The sequence below is a fragment of the Microtus pennsylvanicus genome, chromosome 10 (genome assembly GCF_037038515.1).
Source record: "Microtus pennsylvanicus isolate mMicPen1 chromosome 10, mMicPen1.hap1, whole genome shotgun sequence".
NCBI classification, from domain to species: Eukaryota; Metazoa; Chordata; class Mammalia; order Rodentia; family Cricetidae; genus Microtus; species Microtus pennsylvanicus.
The window spans coordinates 52,810,476-52,828,688 of NC_134588.1; the positions used below are offsets into that span (position 1 = coordinate 52,810,476).

General features: G+C 43.7%; 1 protein-coding gene across 2 annotated transcripts in view; it reads left to right on the forward strand.

Moving 5' to 3' along the window:
• Positions 1 to 18,213, forward strand: part of Tnr (tenascin R) — a 403,177-nt gene that overhangs the window by 321,709 nt on the left and 63,255 nt on the right. The window contains exons 4-7 of one of the 2 annotated variants that reach the window (XM_075988361.1): positions 1,695 to 2,171; positions 8,241 to 8,504; positions 11,252 to 11,367; positions 13,516 to 13,666. In XM_075988361.1, the coding sequence (XP_075844476.1) occupies positions 1,695 to 2,171; positions 8,241 to 8,504; positions 11,252 to 11,367; positions 13,516 to 13,666 (1,008 nt within the window). The remainder of the gene's footprint in view (positions 1 to 1,694; positions 2,172 to 8,240; positions 8,505 to 11,251; positions 11,368 to 13,515; positions 13,667 to 18,213) is intronic. The other variant, XM_075988362.1, reaches the window with a different exon arrangement.

The window sequence follows — 18,213 nt, forward strand, 5'->3', positions numbered from 1 at the left end:
TGCCTTTCCTTCCTCATCTACAAACTGTGACAGACTAGAACAATAAGGAGCTATCAACTATTAACTCACCTAGTCGGATGAGAGCCTGACTCCCAGTAAGCATCTCATGAGTAAGGGCGACCGCTAGCTGCCCCCAGTCAGTCTTGTGACCAGCTTTCTCCACCCAAAGGATCCCTCAGACTCATGTAGCTGTGGCCCTAGATGACACGGAACAACCATCATATTATCTTGGGTGCAAGTATTTACCTCATACGATCCGATAGTTCAAGATGAAAGTGGAGGGAAATTTTATCAAACCCTGGGCCCATAGCTTCAGAGATGAGACCATTCTCCCAGAGCCATAGTAAGATAGGGGCCAATCTGACCAATGAAGCATTTTGTAGAATTTTCTCAGCTTATAGACAAGCAGTGTGATGAATAGACAAGGAAATCAAGATGTCCATGTTCCTGTCCTTTAGTGAGTCCTGATTTGTTGGTTTGTCTTTTTGGTGGAGTTTAAAAACAAGAAAAGGCCATAGGTTTTCATGGGTATGGTCTCTCCTGCTTGCAGAATCCACCAGCTTGCCACTCAGATCATTGGCTGATTAGGAAAATCTATTAGGGTAAGCTATGTTAAGCAATATCAGTGTAGTATATTTTTCAGGCAATGTGGATCACATGACACAGAACTTACTAGATTGAACTTAGCCTTTATTATTTAGCCATAAAACTTTATACAAAAAGGCTAGGGCAAGATCTATGCAGGAAATCCTGAAGGTATCCTAGCAGACAGTCACTGAAAGCATGCTTCAGGAAATCACTGAAGAAGCCGTAGAGTTGATAAGTGTGCAGTAGCCAGTGGAGGAAGGGAGAAGATGGGACAGGTCTGTAACACCTGTAACTTCCATCTGCACAGTTGGTCCAGTGCTTGGCCTACATCCCCCCCAAACCCTCTCATACCTATACCGGGCACCTGGACATCTTTGTCAGAGGGATGATCTTAGCCTATCAGAACACTCAACATGCTCAGAGACATAGAAGGCCCTAGAACTTGCATGTGCTCAGAGAAAGACCTCAGCCCATGAGCAAGTATGGCTCACACTGGTTCTAGAATACCGCAGGAATCTGAGTCACTCTTCCTGAGACTTTGCATAGTCATATTCTGGTTCAGCCACACTCTTTCCTGATCCCCTCATCCAACCCGCTATGGCAAGTTTCTTCTGGGAACACTTTTTTTTTTATTGCTGTTGTTGCTTTTGTTTTTCAAGACAGGGTTTCTCTGTAGCTTTGGAGCCTGTCCTGGAACTAGCTCTTGTAGACCAGGCTGACCTCAAACTCGCAGAAATCCACCTGTCTCTGACTCCTGAGTGCTGGGATTAAAGTTGTGTGCCACCACTGCCCAGTGTGGGAACACTTTTTAACAAGTGTTCTTATCAGCTTCTAGGGAACCTAAGCTAAGATGTTCTGCAGGTGATCTGAAAAAGGACAATGGCCCAGGTCTTACCCGTCTTCACCTTCAGTGTGGTGTTAGGCGTAGACAATTGCACTACGTGGAAACATTTATTACGTTGAATTTGTACCGAACTATGTTGTAGTTTACTCTCAGCAGCACCAATGTGATCAAGGGATAAGTGTAGGTCTCTGCTCAACCCTCCCCAGTATGATTTTTATGAGAGGCCACTGCTGCTCTTTGACCTTCTCCTTGGCCATTCTAGGACAACTGGACTATGTCCCTCACTGCAGCGGCCATGGCAACTTTAGCTTTGAGTCCTGTGGCTGCATCTGCAATGAAGGCTGGTTTGGCAAGAACTGCTCAGAGCCCTACTGCCCACTGGGCTGCTCCAGTCGGGGGGTGTGTGTCGATGGCCAGTGCATTTGCGACAGTGAATACAGTGGCGATGACTGCTCTGAGCTGAGGTGCCCAACGGACTGCAGCTCCCGGGGGCTCTGCGTGGATGGAGAATGTGTCTGTGAAGAGCCCTACACAGGCGAGGACTGCAGGGAGCTGCGGTGCCCCGAGGACTGTTCAGGGAAGGGGCAGTGTGCCAACGGTACGTGCCTGTGCCAAGAGGGCTATGCTGGGGAAGACTGCAGCCAGCGCCGGTGTCTGAACGCCTGCAGTGGGAGAGGACACTGCCAGGAGGGACTCTGCATCTGTGAGGAGGGCTACCAGGGCCCCGATTGCTCAACAGGTAGGAAGGGGAATGAACACTCTGGGGCTAGTTGGTTGGGGAGGTCGAGCAGAGGGGAAGGAACAAAATAATTCCCAGTTTGGTTGTACTCGTTTGCTTTCTGTGGCAACTGTTTTTGAGTCCATAACAATTGGTGAGGTCACATCCTGAAGAGATCTAGATCTCTAGTCCTAAGACTAGAGCAAAGACAATAATAGAGATGACAAAGCCTTACTGTCCCTAAGGTAGGGGTGGTTGGCTTATTAGCTTGTTCTCATTAGCCTATTGCCAAATAACATAAAACGATGTGGATGCATTATAACGAGGTTATTTGGGATCTCAGTTCTAGAAGTTCAAGATTAAGCAGCTACATCTAATGATCGCCTTCTTGCTGGTGGAGTAGCAAAGTAGCACAAGAAATCACATGACAAGAGACAAGGAGGCGCATGCTTGTATCTCCTCCCATCTCTCTTCCTTATTAAGTAGCTAGGATTCGACCACAGGGGTTCATTCTGATGACTCAGCTAGTCTGATTCACTTACCAATGACCCCATCTCTATACACCATAGTCGGATTAACTTTGTACTCTTTTGAATAACTCAGAATGGGGATCAAACTTCAGCTCCTGAAGTCTAGGGGGCCATACACAAACAGTATTCAAATCACAGCAAGCAGCAAAAGGTCAGGGGACCATGCGAGATAAGGGTGGTCTTTAACTCATGGGAGTCCACGAATTGCACCTGCTTAAAAGCATCTCTCCGCCCACTACTGTGTCTCAGCATCTTACGTCACTGTTTGAGGAAGGATGGCTCTGGTTCTTTATTTATCTGGTTAGCTTACAGACTGCAGGATGAGATTTTATTTATGAAATTACCAAGGAGCTGACATTTTAACAATTAATATAGAATATTAAGCAGATATGACTCATTCTGTTCCAGATGACTATAGCACAGACAGGAACCAACTCCATATGTAGCCTATATTATAGAAAACGATCGGTCGCTCATGTCCTGCCATGGTATTCTAAAACCTAAATCCATCAGTGAGGGAGACGGCAGTATTTCATGGGGCTGGTGGTGATTTCACGTTTTTTTTTTCCCCCAGATCATATTATTTTCTTTGTTTCTCTATTGTTCATCCTCCTCTGATTAAATCAGAAACTATTGCTGATACATCTGTGCTCTTACAAGTATAGGTTAAGTAATTGATCCTTTCCATTGTGAGCTCAGAATTCCTCCTGGGGATTTTTTTAAGTAAATAAAAATAAACAACATTTTTAAGCTTTCTAATTGAGCAATTCTAGTAATTTCTAAAGGACAAATCCTGGAAAGCCAGCTTCCACAGCTTTCTGTCATTCAGCATCTGCATTTGTGGCTTCAAAGTGAACCCTTCTAAAGGATTAATGGCAACGAAGTAGGGACAATAGCTCACTGCGTAGAAAGATTTTTTTTCCTATGCTACATTTCTTCTATATTCAATTATTTCATCTAGCCCTTCAATTCTGTTTACTGAATTGAAATTCCTTTCTAAAAGTATAGTCATTATACCAATTATTTCAAAGCGAAACTGAAGCAGACATTAGCCCTCAGTGCTTTTGAATCTGAAGCACTGGTACAATCACTGCAAACCTGAAGCAGAACCTTGTTCCCAACAAGAGCATGAGGTTCCTGGAGGCCCCATCCAGAGGCTGCCAAAGGGTCTGCTTGAGTCATTGCTGGTTTAGTGCTATACTACAGCGCACATGCTTCTTAATGCAATCAATGGCCGTGAACTCGCATAGGCTTGTTGTGATCTAGACATGCTTTTCCACAGGTCAGGCCTATTTACAAAAGAAAGCAAACGACAACAAAACTTTAATCTGATCCAGTGTTCCAGCTGAACTGGAGAGCCGATGCCTTGATCACATCAGGCGAGATTCACCAGCTGGTAACACAGCTTTAACTGGGTCAAGCCCAAGCCTAACGTGCGTGCTGCTTCTGACATGTCAGCCCAGCACTGCTTGAGGAAGACGGCTGCAAACCCAGATAAATTTTCTTTACTAGTTCAAAGTCCATGAGCAAGGACAGTTGCATAATCTCCTGTTTCTATAGCAACCCTGGAGCCACCTCTCATTGCAGGAGGTGCTCCGCTTAGTGCCTGCCTTTAAAACCAAATGCCACAGGTCTCTTCCAGAAAGGGATGTGTGTCATTATCTAAAGTGCTGTTTTACAAGCTCTCTGAGAAGAGGATGCAGGAGAGGGGCCTATTTACTCATTGTTTGACATTTCTGGCCAGGTGCAGGCAAGACAGCTCCAAGGAGTGCAGAGAGAGAGGACAGAGAAGGGTCAGAGAGGGGGAAACATGGACAGCCACTTCCTTGCAGGTCACCGTTTTTTCTTTCGCAGGACGTGGAGATTAGCTGCCCACCATACGGATTTCATTGTGAGGCCCCCTAGAGCCCAGCATCAGTACAAGTGTCTAGTGACAGCCAGGCCATTACAGTTGACTCCTAGCCTTGACCTTTGCTCATGTTATGTCTTTCTGCCTCGTGCTCTGCCCATGTAAAGAGAAGACAGCAAAACCTCCTGAGTCTGGGCACTTAAAAGAGGCCTTAGAAAAATGCTGCTTTGGGCCTCTCCTTCTACAGACTCGAAAAGCAGCAGTCAGAGACCAGTTTCCCCAGAGCCAAGAGCTCATTAAGAATGGAGTAAGAATGGGAATTCTGGCCACCCACCAACTTCTAGCATTCCCTAAACCTCTTTGAGATGCTAAGCCAAATGGTTAATAAAAATAAAATCTTTCACATCAAATATACAAGGAGCAGTCTTTCTGCATAAATGCTGAGAGTGGCAACTGTGTTTTGTTTTGTTTTGTTTTGAAAAGAAGTACCTGGAATCATTTGTGCATACCCATCCTGCGATGGTGTTAAGGCAGTAGCTGGGGAATGAGTTGTTGGAGGCTCCCTAAGAGTGAGCAGGACAAGGTTCCCTGGAATTCAGTGAGGTGTGTGCAGATCCATCAACATCGTTGTTCAGCTCTATCGAGAGAGGCTGCTCTACCTCTGGCTCCAGGAACCACTTGCTCTATGGAGCAAAACGCAGACTGGAACTGCCTCCCTGCGTGCTAAGTGCCAACATGAAATGGCAAGGCTGCTTTGGAAATAAACAGTCCTGGATCCTCCTAGCCCCTTGCTTTTCCGCAGCTCAAAATGCAAGCAGCAAAGAGAATACTACTGCAAATGCTTTGTGCCCACCACGCACTCACTGCTTGCGTCTCTTTTGTAGGTTGCTTTATAGTTCAGTATTGTTTTATTTGATAGTGATTTCTGACACCTTCATGGGCCTAACACTCATCAGAGCGCTTCCACCACAGGTGACAGCAGGTGCCCTTCTCTCAGGCAGATGTGAAGAGAGTATTAGCAAGTCTAAGATGGCAAGATGAAAAGTTATCTGCATCTTATTTGCTTTAAGATTCTAAATCTCGAGCTTAGATCACCCACTACTGTCACCTTTAACTCCATTTTTCTGGAAGAAGGAATAGAAAAAGGAATACCCTGATTTGTCCCACAGGTCCCAAGAGTTGTCCATGAGTCAAAATTTAGAGAGACCATTTCTGCCAGAAGGGAGGAGTCCTGTCAATAAGTCTCGGAGTAAAGGTGTTGATTCACAAGAAGGGGCACAAGGAAAACTCAGTTGAACACATGTGTAGGTCATCTGGACTGTTTCTCATGGAGCTTCTACACAGGCCTTGAGGGGCTGGGCATAAATGAAAGAAGGTAGCAGGTACAATGCATAGCGTACTCCACGAAAGAGCTGAGTTTGAGAGTCCTGACTCAGCACCCTGGAGTTGAACACCTCCCTCCACTCAGCACTCCTTTGTGGCGTTCAGATTACTCCACCTTACTGAGCTAGCTAGCAGGGCTGCTGCAAAAGGATTTTTAATTAGTTAAGTGGTGTGTCTGATATATTTTATCATTGAGATGTTTTATAGCTTAATCTAGAATTATGTGTTTGCTGACAGTCTTGAGCCATTGTCCCTGAGGTTCAAATCCTTGCTCCTGTCTTTGCTTGCTGCATGCCTCAGTTTCCTTACATATGAATTAGGAGTAATAATAAAACTTCTCCTGCTGTGCTGGGGGGTTGAAATGAATAACCCAGGGTAAAGTGTTAGCATTTTGTCTGAGACATAGAAATCTTCACCAAAGATGCCATAACAAATAGGGGCAGGTTTTCTACCAGTGCACTTCAGTGTTTATAATGTCAGAGCCATAAACTGGGCACTTAAGGGTTTAATTAAATTTTATTTATACTTACTTTAGTTTTGAAAGTTTTTTTGGAGTAAATTTTAAGACATGCGTAGTGGTCCAGAGCTATGAACCCAAGCAATCGGGGAGATGGGGCGAGGCAGGAAGACTGTCTGTCTTAGTATAGCCTAAGCTACATGGTGGGAACAAATAAATTGACTAAATAAGAAGAAAGTGCAGACTTCCTGCCTCTGGTAACGTCCTCCCTCTTTGGTCAGAAGAAACTGTATTTTCTCAGCTGTTTTATGCAGAGATTGGCTGGGGGCAGAAGCAAAGTAAATAGCCGGTATTACAGACCTGTGATGTTATTTGTTCCCATGAACTGTGGACCAGATAAGGGTTCCTCAGTTCTCTTAGCCAAGAATTTGAGGTCTGTGGTGTGAGTCCAAGGTGGCAGGCACTCTCCTCTCATGCTCCCATGTTCCTGTGAAAAGCACCTGGCCTGGCCCTGCTTGTTTGTAAAGGGTGAGGTTACCCAGCAGAAAAATTCAAAGCCAATGGCAACTCTGAGACCAGTGGGAACCTCCACTCCATACAAACATGCAAGTTAATTAGAATCACTTAAATCTTGGCCTGTTCTCTGCTGTAATCTTTGAGCAGGTCCAATTATAGACACTAGTGTTAGCCTTCTAATTAGTCTTAAAGGTTCAATGATTTGATGCCCACCCCACAGTGAAGCTTCGCTTCCCAAGGGAGCTGTACAAGAAAGGCTATCTCAATACGGTTTAACCTTTGGCAGCTCTGCATAGCATTTGCGAAGCTGGACAAGTGAGAAAAGCAAAGCTCTCAAGAATGCTCTCTGATCATCATCTCCAAGGTCAAGGCTAATGAAAATTAGTTTGAAACAAGTTATATTCGCTTCAGAGCTTAAATGTTGTCCGTTTTAAAGAAGGGGAGGGGTGCTGTAATAAAGAATTTCTGGGCATCTTCATTAGGCTGTGAGATACAGGACATGTTGTTTTGGCTTCTTATAATTTGTAGGAAAAACAGGAATTAGTCTTTATTTCCACTTGTTAAATCAGACCCTGGCTGTCAGGACAGTCTGACAGCAGTAATTTATTAAACTACCAAACTGTTTAGCTGGTCACAGTGTGCTATGAAAAAAAAAATCTAACAACTGGCTCTCTGAAGGAAAACAGACTAGTAAGCTCTTACTTGTAGCTTTTGCAAATTTCCATGGGGGAAACACTTCCTTGGCCAGTTTCAAGCAGCTCATGTGACGTCGTTAAACATGGGGTTAGGATAGGCAACAGGTCGCAGCGATGTAGTATTCCTACCAGAGATGCAACACACGAAAGTCACCTTACAGGCATAGTTAACTGTAAAATGCAGTGAAATGACTTTAAAGTGACAGGTCTTAAATAATTATCTTTTAGTTGCAATTTGCTTAATTACTGTTTCATAGCATTTCATCTTTAACAATGGCAATACTCGTGAACAGTCAGGCAGAATTCCTGGCAATTTGGCAGTCAGCCTTCGCAAGGCAGTAAGGGACCAGCTCCAGCCCCAAAGTCATTGATGGCCTTGTGGAGTGTGGGGTGTTTCAGTAGAGAACCGAGCCATGGAGCCAGGAGCCAGGAGCCAGGAGCCATGAGCCATGGAGCTGTGAACCATGGAGCCATGAGCCGTGGAGCCGTGAGCCGTGGAGCCATGAGCCGTGGAGCCATGGAGCCAGGGAGCCATGAGCCATGAGCCATGGAGCACTCCAGACATGTAATTAGGGGGTGAGATGCGAACAAGAAAGTTGAGTCCGCACTGGGACAGGCAATCCTCTGAGCTCATGCTGTCTGTGTATTGCCTCCTGGTAGTTGCCCCTCCAGAGGACTTGCGAGTGGCTGGTATCAGCGACAGGTCCATTGAGCTGGAATGGGACGGGCCGATGGCAGTGACGGAATATGTGATCTCTTACCAGCCGATGGCCCTGGGGGGCCTCCAGCTCCAGCAGCGGGTGCCTGGAGATTGGAGTGGTGTCACCATCACGGAGCTGGAGCCAGGTCTCACCTACAACATCAGCGTCTACGCTGTCATTAGCAACATCCTCAGCCTTCCCATCACTGCCAAGGTGGCCACTCGTACGTACCATTGCCCCGTCCTGCTTCATTTTTGTTTTCTCCTTCATGAGATCATGGGCATTCATGATTGTAGTGTCTTTTCTTAGTTCGTTAGGGATGCCTGCAATCGTTTGCTCTTGAGGGAAAGGGCTTTAGAAGTGACCCATTTAAAAAAACAAAAGGCCCACCATTAAACGGGCACTTCTGATTATGAGAGCTTCCAAATTCAGGCAATATCCATGAATTCTAGAACAAACAATAATTTAATTATTGAGCACTAGATTTGTTGTAAGCTGGATTCTGATAGAAGTCAAGCAAAGTGTGAGATTTATACAGATTTTTAGTCTAGTTAGGGGCTCAAAACTAGCAGCTATGAAGTATAACAAGGGCTAATGTTACATTACAGGTGGTAAGAACTAAACAGAGTGAGAAAAAATACAACGATGATAACATTAGTTTAAGTCACAGCTGATAACGTCTATTTCTATAAGTGGCATAATTTCTTTACGACTTCTTATTTTAGCAAATTATCTTGATAGTCACTTTAGTAATAGAAGTTGAGGTTCTAGAAGATAATTCAGAAAACTGCAGTGGAGAGTGATAGTAAAGACACAGACAGGAAGTAAGCTGAGCCGTCTCTGTGATGCATAATCTCTGGAAAGTCTTTGTTGTTTCTTTAGAACAAGGAAGACCTCCTCTAGATCCGTGTCTATGTTCTGTATATGCATAGTTCATCATAGAAAAAGATGAGAGATAGCTTACCAAGTGTTAACACTGAATCTGCCCAAAAAAAGAATGAGAAAAGAAACACTGTTTCTTTTCCTTTATACTTCTGTATTCTTAAATAATTACGAAGTGTCTGTATTACTTTCAACTTTCCGAAACTAAGATGAGCAATCTCCCAAAAGAAATTTCCAGTAGTTGGGCAGCAACCTGCATTCGTGCTGCCCCAAATCCAGTGCAGAATCTGGACAAACAGGTGCCTGGACACCTCATAGAGACATCAATGGAAAGGGGCTGTGCCTTACCTGATTCTACACAGAGAACATCTGAAGGACAAGGGCTGAAAGAAGAGACTGGAACAAGACCGTGGCCATGGAAACAGGGACCCTGAGAATTCAGAAAACCCTTGGGGTCTGTAAAGAGAATGTATGACCAAATAGGGAATAAAAGATTTGAGCCCATTTTTATGTGGGTCTCAAATGACAAATGGCATTTGGATAACAAATGCCAGAAAATTTCAGAAAAAGGAAATGTCAAGATAAAAGCATTGGTCTTGAGGACCTCAAAGAGGTCAAAGACTGAAATTGGAAAGATGCAAAGATAGGGACTCAGGCTTAAGAAAGTCCCCTTGCCCCACTTGTAGGTGACTAAAGTCTTATGATACTGTTGGGCTCCTCCATAAATGTTGAGTGTGTTAATATGCCTATAATTAACTCTGTTTATATTTGACCTTTTAAAAAATCTGGTGCCTGAGAACTAGTTTTAAATAGCTTTAGTGACTGTGTAGCAGGTCACCATCTGCTGCTTTTCCCACTGTACTGGGGGATGAGTCAACCCCTGGAGTGCCTGGGGGATCCAGAAGCTGCTCCTTTCTGATCCACACCCATGTCCTGATATGGGTTCCACCTCTGGTGGCATTTACTGTGCCAATGCAGGGCATCCCCTCAGGCTCACTCCTAGGTGAACTATATGCATAGTTCATCATAGAAAAAGATGAGAGATAGCTTACCAAGTGTTAACTCTGGTAAACTCACCTGCCATTCCTTCACGTGTCTTCACAACTGGCCCTGCCTTTCCACCAAGGAGCAAAAGAAGCTTATTCACAGGAAAAACAAAATAAAACAAAATGAAACAAAACAAAAATCTGTCCTTTTCCAGTGGGAATAGCCTGAGAAGCAACACGAACATGGGAGCAGGCTTCCTAGAGAACTGTGAAAAGTCACACTGCTGTATTTCAGGGCTGGTGACTGGAACTCCATCAGGACAAACATATTTCCACCTCACTAAACCTGTGTATATGTATGTGTGTGTGTGTGTGTGTGTGTGTGTGCGTGTTACGGGTGGGGAATGGAGAGAAGAAGAGAAAGACTAAGCAAAGCAAAACCAGATAAGTGAGGCAAAGGTGAGCAAGAGAAGAGAGAACAGGAGGGAATTTAGAGACAAGGAAATGGGAGCAACGCTGTTTATGCCTGTGCTTTCTTCGTAAATACAAAGTGGCAAATTCTGACCATTCGAGCTGTAGTGATTTGAGTCTCCATACTTTCAACACACCTCAGATACTCAGGGAAAGCATTCAGTCTTATTCTGAAGCTGGCCAGTCTCTTCTGTGTCTCCCTTTTCCTGGATATAAAATAGGAACACCAATACTGGCTACTATCTTGCCTCCCAGGAAATCCGCATAGTTTCTATGAGTCCTCCGAGAAAGGATTTTTATCCGATGCCAGGATCTACCACATGAGTAAGGAAAAGAAAACACGATTTAAAAATTTTTAACGTTAACATTTTCTATTATGTAATAGAAAGCACAAAACTAATGATTACATGTGTTAAGTCTGCTCATGTATTCATACACACCGAGCACCAGGGCCACATGTCAGAGTGCTGACCCCGCCACTGAGACTCTGTCTACAGCAGGATTGGGATTGCCCACCACACCTCTCCTCACCCAGGACACCAAGGGAGGTCACAAGACAAAGCACCAGGAAGCGGTCACTGCCCCTGCCAGAGATGGCCATGACATTGCCACCCACATTGCTGTGTTCCAGATGTCTCCACTCCTCAAGGGCTACAGTTCAAGACGATCACAGAGACCACCGTGGAGGTGCAATGGGAGCCCTTCTCATTCCCCTTCGATGGGTGGGAGATCAGCTTCATTCCAAAGGTAACACGACTCTGAGCTCACTTAAACAAGCCTGAGAGGTATATCCCTATCCTCAACTTAGATTTGGGGGCAGCAGGAGGGTACTAACTGACGTAACTTCCAAAGCCACTAAAGACGCAGGGAGGAATGCTGTGTCTGGGCTACAGGGCATTGCCCTCACAAAGGCCAGACAGAGGACTGCCTAACAAATACAGACCGAGCTCAGCTCCAGGCCTTGGATGATGGGACATGTGGGAAGTAGTGCCAGGATCCAGCTGTCTGCTGAGGGAGCGCCTGTGTTTGGAGAGCCGTGCTTGTAGTGAGCCTGAAAACCAAGCCTTCAAAGAGTCGAGTCCTCTACTTTGCACAAAAGAACAGACAGATGGAACTAGTCACACAGGCAGCCTACTGATAAATACAGAAAGAGTTAAAAAGTTAGCTTGTGGCCTTCAACCTCTGAAAGTTAGAGTAATAAAACGCGTCTTGGTTTTCCTAAACTAGTCAAAATGAATTTATAATCCATTCAGCAAGTTTTTCCTTAGACAAATTCATTATTATAACTTGGGAGTTAGAAGTATCCTGAGAGTCCTATGCGGTCTTTAGAGCGACGTTTGATCTAGGAACTGTCTGCAAGCCGCCGGTGCTGGCCCGCTTTCCGGTCTCTGCTGGCTCTGTTCACACTCTCTCTGAGCATTGTCCATGGATAGGGAGTGCAGTACACTCCTTTCCTCTGTCTGCATCCTTCACCATCAAAAAGCATTTTTTGAGTCATTCATCAGACCTAATGACAACTGACACATTTTTGGCTAACAAGACTGTGGTTTTACTGTTCTTTTACTCCAGAATTCCTGGAGCCTTGACTGTTGTAGCTACAAAAGACCTGCAAGCAAATGGAATGTGAGCTCTCATTTTACATTTAGTTTTGCTTAGTCAAAGGACACCAGAGCTCAGAGATCTTCAGTGACATCACCTGTCAGGTTTAAGACAAAAACCTGAATCTCAGGCTCCACTCCAGCGCTCTCACACCCTTATGTGGATTGAGTCACAGCAAGCTAAATACACCTAAACAGATGTTCTACACAAATCTGTTAGGATATGTCTTGCCTGATTTAAATGGCCAAGAAAGAATTGCAGGCAACTGGGTTTATAACAAGGCAGGAAGAATCATGTCATCCTGCTGTTCAGGCAGGAAAAAAAAATAACTGTGATGTTCTGCTCTGCACATAATCTATAAAACTTTGAATGAGAGATGAGCTAGTCAGGGCAAGCCAAGATCAAATGCATGGCTTCATGGACTCTATGCCGTAATATATAGGTTGAAGCCACGGGAAGGGAACATTCATCATATTGATTTATAAGAGCATGGCTATAAGTTATATATAGAACACCCAGGTGACATAAATAGAGAACAAAGAACACGCAAGAATGGCAGGGTTACAAAAAGGACCTCTGCCTCTGCTATTTCCAAAGCACACATTAGAAAATAAAGTAGATAGATAAATGATAGAAGGATGGAGATCGGTAGGTAGGTACATACATACATACATACATATGATGGGTAGATTACAATTGAAAATCCTGGACCCAACATCATGAAATTGCTTTTTCCCATTTTTCCCCACATGTGTTTCCTTTCTCTCTCCTTCCCATCTCTACATGGTGTGAGTGAAGGGAAAACACGATGGTGACCTTGGCAGCCAAGGCAGCACCATGAGAAATAAAACAGAGTGAGACAATCCTTCTGGGTTTTAAAAATATCTGATCATGCCTTGGACAGTAACATTACATATCCATGGAAGTGCACTATTATAAACAGCTAAGGGCATATTCATTACAATAGGTGCCAAAAATCTTATGGACATTGATCATGACCATCAAACATTAAATCTTTGACAAGAGTCTATCTGAATCACTGCATGACTAGGTTTGGGGGTGTGGGCAAGCTCAGAAAAGTCAGGACAGGCCAAAGAAATATCCTTGAAAACTGGTTCTTTTGAGTCTGTTAGGCATGTTCCTGGTCCCAAGCAGTTGGCTGCTAGTGTGTAGGGAACAGATGTAGTCTGCTTTTTAATTTCAATGTGCAGAATCAGCATCCCGCTCCTTTATCTTTTTCTCATCATATGTATTTCCCAGTGACCCCTCTGATCACTCTTTTGCCCTGCTCTCCAGAACAATGAAGGAGGGGTGATTGCTCAGCTCCCCAGCGACGTTACCTCCTTCAACCAGACAGGGCTGAAGCCCGGAGAGGAGTACATTGTGAATGTTGTGGCTCTGAAGGAACAAGCCCGCAGCCTCCCTACCTCTGCCAGCGTCTCTACTGGTAAGTGCCTCCAACTCTTTCCATGGCTGCCCAAAGAACTGCAAGGCATGGACAGGTAAGAAAGATGCTAGGATTCATGGCAGAGCGAAATGATGTAGGAACTTCAAAAGGGACATAATCTGCCAGTCGCTTAGCAGATAGTCTCCCTTAGTGCTCATCTTTGCAAGCACAGAAACCCGGGAAACTGTTCCACTGAGGAAATTCTCTATTAGTAGTTCCAGTATGTTTCACTAATCTCACTCATTAAGAAGCCTCATCCATCAGCCTCCTATTGCCATAAACTTTGAAACCAGCAAGAGCCAAGTCATTCTCACCTACTTAAGACTTGAAAAAATTCAACTAAACCTTTCTAAACCTCCTTCTGTTTTATAACACCGTCTCTATTGAGTTGAGGATTAGATTAAATATAATACACAACATAATTAGCACTATACTGATCAGTGCTTAATACTTGGTATACAAACATGCACACAACACATGCTAGAAGTAAAGGGAGTATGGGGAAGACTACTTGAAAACCGTAGGCAGAGTTGCCAGTGATCAAAATAATGTCTCAAGTTATTATTTTGTGCCCACAGTTTATCTCACTCAGAATCATTCTATTTTCAAGATCAGTTCATTAATCATGTCATATTTTGCCTTATTGTACTATTATCTGGCAAAGGATGTTCAATCTGATTGCTGTATTTTAGCCCCTGTGATATGCATGTGTGCGACTCCTCAGACTTACTCAAAATTGATAAGTAGTGTCTGGCATTCATTTGGGGGCTCTCATTTATCGATGATGAAGAAGCTGAGATGCAGAGTTTAGCAACAAAAACTGAGCTAGGTGAATACTAATACAGTTTTCTTTTTCATAAACAGAAATCAACATCCTAGAAAGCCAGTCTTAAGTCCAAAACAAAAGGTTGACTTGGGTAGAAAAGGGAACTACAGCATTATGCAATAAAGCAATGTTTATGTATTAATGATTTAAAGTTAGATATTCATATCCAAACTAATAGCATCAGGTTCTGAGACTTAGGATCAGTCTAGAAAAATTTGAGCAAAACCTTTTTTTTTTTTTTTTTTTTGGTATTAGCTTGTCTTGCATTGGTGCACCAGGATTCCAGAACCATGTCTCAGTGTCAGGATGGGAATGGGAGAGATCCACACTTCTAATTTCTTCTCTTCCATGACTGCCAGCCAGGGAAGTCCTGCTTTGACCTGTTTTATATTTTATGCATCCATTTAAGATTTAGACAACAACAACCCCCCTCCCACCAATTTCATTATGGGGAGTAGGCTCATTAAAACACTGTTATAACCCAGTGAACTTCAGAAGAAACTCTATGCATGCAAAGCCTTGGAGCTCTGGAGAACTCTCCAGAAGGCCAAAGGCACAAGTTTGTTCCCCAAGGTTATGCTGGACTCTGAAGACTGGGCTTCTGCTAACACACATTAATTATTCCCTTCTGATATAGAGTATCTCCAGACCATTCCTATGACTGATGTTAAGAGAGCATAGGTAAAAGGCTGGCAAAAAAAGATGGCTCCAAAGAGGAAAGAGATCATTCCAGTGGAGTAATTCTCTTCCAGAGTATCGAGGGCACTTAAAGAAGCAATCCAACCCTGCCTTGGTCTTATAGCCAAACCAATTTTTGAAATAAAATTTGAAGTACTTTTTGAAGATCCCTTAAAATTCAAAGGAAAAGTTCCAGAATTAGAAAACCAGGGAAAAGCTAGGCAATTAAGAAAAGTCCTACTCAATGGAGTAGTGTCATGGACAAAATTATTAAAAAAAAAAAAAAGTAAAAAAGAAAAACAAGAAAAAAACACATGCATACATGCATTCCATTCTTTGAAAGGACTTGTATTCATTTAGAAATTAGTGCTAAAATTGAAAGCAAGCTGCTAGAACCTTGATTGGAACAGGACATTATGACCAATTGACCAGCAAAGGGCAGAATCCAAGGTGCAGCAGGAAAGATGGCTGACTCCCATCCCTGTCTGCCGCTCTTAGGAAACAATCATTTGATTCTTTCCTTCTGCTAAGCTCTGACCTACACAGACCCCCTCCTGTGAAGCTCTGAGCCCTCGTCTGCACTGAGACTGGCTTTTTCAGGGCAGGCCATTTTATGAATGCAAATACAAGACCTCCTGCAGCGAACGCCCTCGGAGCTACATAATCACATTCTAATATGGCCAATCCATTATGATTAGGGTTTTTGGATCTAAAGAGTTGAAGGACAAAACCTTTATGTGGTTATCTGATTTCCTCTGATGGCATTTTTTTTTTCTCTGAAAAAGCTCCTCCAGTTCAATGAAATGCTCTTCTACCCTGTTCTCATAGATAAAGAGGCTCACCAATTCAGTCCACTAACTCAGCACTCATTGAGTGTCAGACAGCAAACTTATGCCATAGCTGGGAGGGCATTTGGCCCACCTTGTAATTAAATTAAATGAAATAACAACGGTCTGAGGTACCTAAAGCTGTGGCATGCTGCAAAGAAACTGTATGGCTGTTTTCTTTTTAAACACTTGACTACCTCAAGTACGAAAAGTTGAAATTCATTTCAATTCCAAACCAGGTAATACCAAAATAGCCTAGTGATTTTCATTTTAGCTGATAGTAGACCAAAAGTCCTAAGCTGCTTAATAGGATACAACATTGGGCTGAGAGTGGGAGACCCGGCAAATGTTCCAGCTCTGAAAAGTTGAGGAACTCAAGGTTAGCCTGTGGGAGTCCTGATGAAGAAAACCACACTAGAGACAGATTAAAGTGTTCAGTTTCTACTGATTTAAAAATAAAATTTTAGCCGAAGATTCCAGAAGAATCTATGGAAGGTTACTTAAACTGAAGCAAAAGAAAATTTACTGGAAGGGACATAAATCGTTTCCTAGAAACCCAGGACCAGGAACATACCTGAGCCTCATAAAAGTTTTTAACCATAAAATGGAAACTAAGAAATTGAGTTACTCTTTATCTCTTTTCATAAGCTCACATGGTCACCTATTTCTATGTACCCATGCTTCCCTCTCCTCCCCATGCCCCTCCTTAGCTCTCCACTACTCACCCCTACATCAAATATTCCCTATTTACCCATTAGTGTGGTATAGAATCACCACATCAGCCCTGACTCTACACAGCCTAAATCCAGAGTCAATGTCTACTGCCAGAGAACCTGGGGTACCCTTTGTATCCAGCATCCTCAGGCTCAGAAACGTGCAGGCATTTGTCGGGTGGGGTTGGATGTCCACAGGGTGGGGGTTGGCTTACAATAACCACTCTAGAGTTAGAGTTCTTTGTATTCAGATGAGCACATTTTCCTGAATGCCATGTTTCGTGTCCACATATGCAAATGCCAGCCTGGTTGGCCAGGCGGAATAAAGCTAGATAGGAACAACTTGTGAATACTCATAAAGAGACTTTTGGCAAACAAGTCTGGGTCTCATTTATCTCCATTATCTCATTGAGTTTTCCTCTGGGTTCAGTGAAGGTAAGAGCTGGGAAACGGGCAGCAGTTGCTTCTCTCCTCTTGTGTCATTACCTCTGAAAGAAATAGGTCACCTTCCCCTGCCCAGATTGGGAAATGCCAGCACCTGAAACCTATAGTCAATGGATGGAGAAAGAGACCAAGTCCCCGGGAAAACTAATTATCAGTGTCCATGGTGTCAGCAAATGTTTGCTCAAGGAAGAGACTTCCTCTTTCTATATCCCCTCATATTGTAGAGGGTATATACACCTTGGACTATCTGGCCTGATAGAGGTGGTGCTCCTTGTCTGCCAATGTGACCTCTTTTATCCCATTTTTTTTCTTTTTTGGGGGGCAGGGTTTCTCTGTGGTTTTGGAGCCTGTCCTGGAACTAGCTCTTGTAGACCAGGCTGGTCTCGAACTTACAGAGATCTACCTGCCTCTGCCTCCCTAGTGCTAGGATTAAAGAAGTGCGCCACCACCGCCTGGCTAGGAAGGATGGAGAGGGTCCTGCTCTCTCTTGGGTGGTGAAGATTGAGTCAGGCTGCCTGAATCAACAGGTGATCAGTTCTCCCTTAACAAGGATTCTGTAACTGGACTTACCATATCCTGTATTCTGTGAGTGTATTTCCCCCTTTCATATCTTAATAAATCCTTGATATGCCTTAAACAAAGTGCCCTGCTAGCTCAGTCAATAGAGCATGAGACTCCTAATCTCAATATTGTGCGTTTGAGCCCCATGTTGGGCGCCACTCATTAAGAGAAATCCACATGCATCTGTTTAAGGGGTATCAAGGATCTATTAAGATAAGAAAAAGGGAAATACACTCACAAATACAGGATATGGTAAATCCAGTTGCATAGTCCTTGGATAGCTGGGAACTGATCAGATGCATCATGACTCAGTCATTACCACCCAAGAAGAGCATGACCCTCTCCCTCCTTCCTTATAAGAGGTCACATTGGCAGACAAGAAGCACTACCTGTCATTCCAGATAGACCAAGATCATGGACTGAGCAAATACCCACTATTCCCCCATATCAGTACAATGGGGCAAGGAAGCCCATCCCATTGAACAAGCTAGTATATTA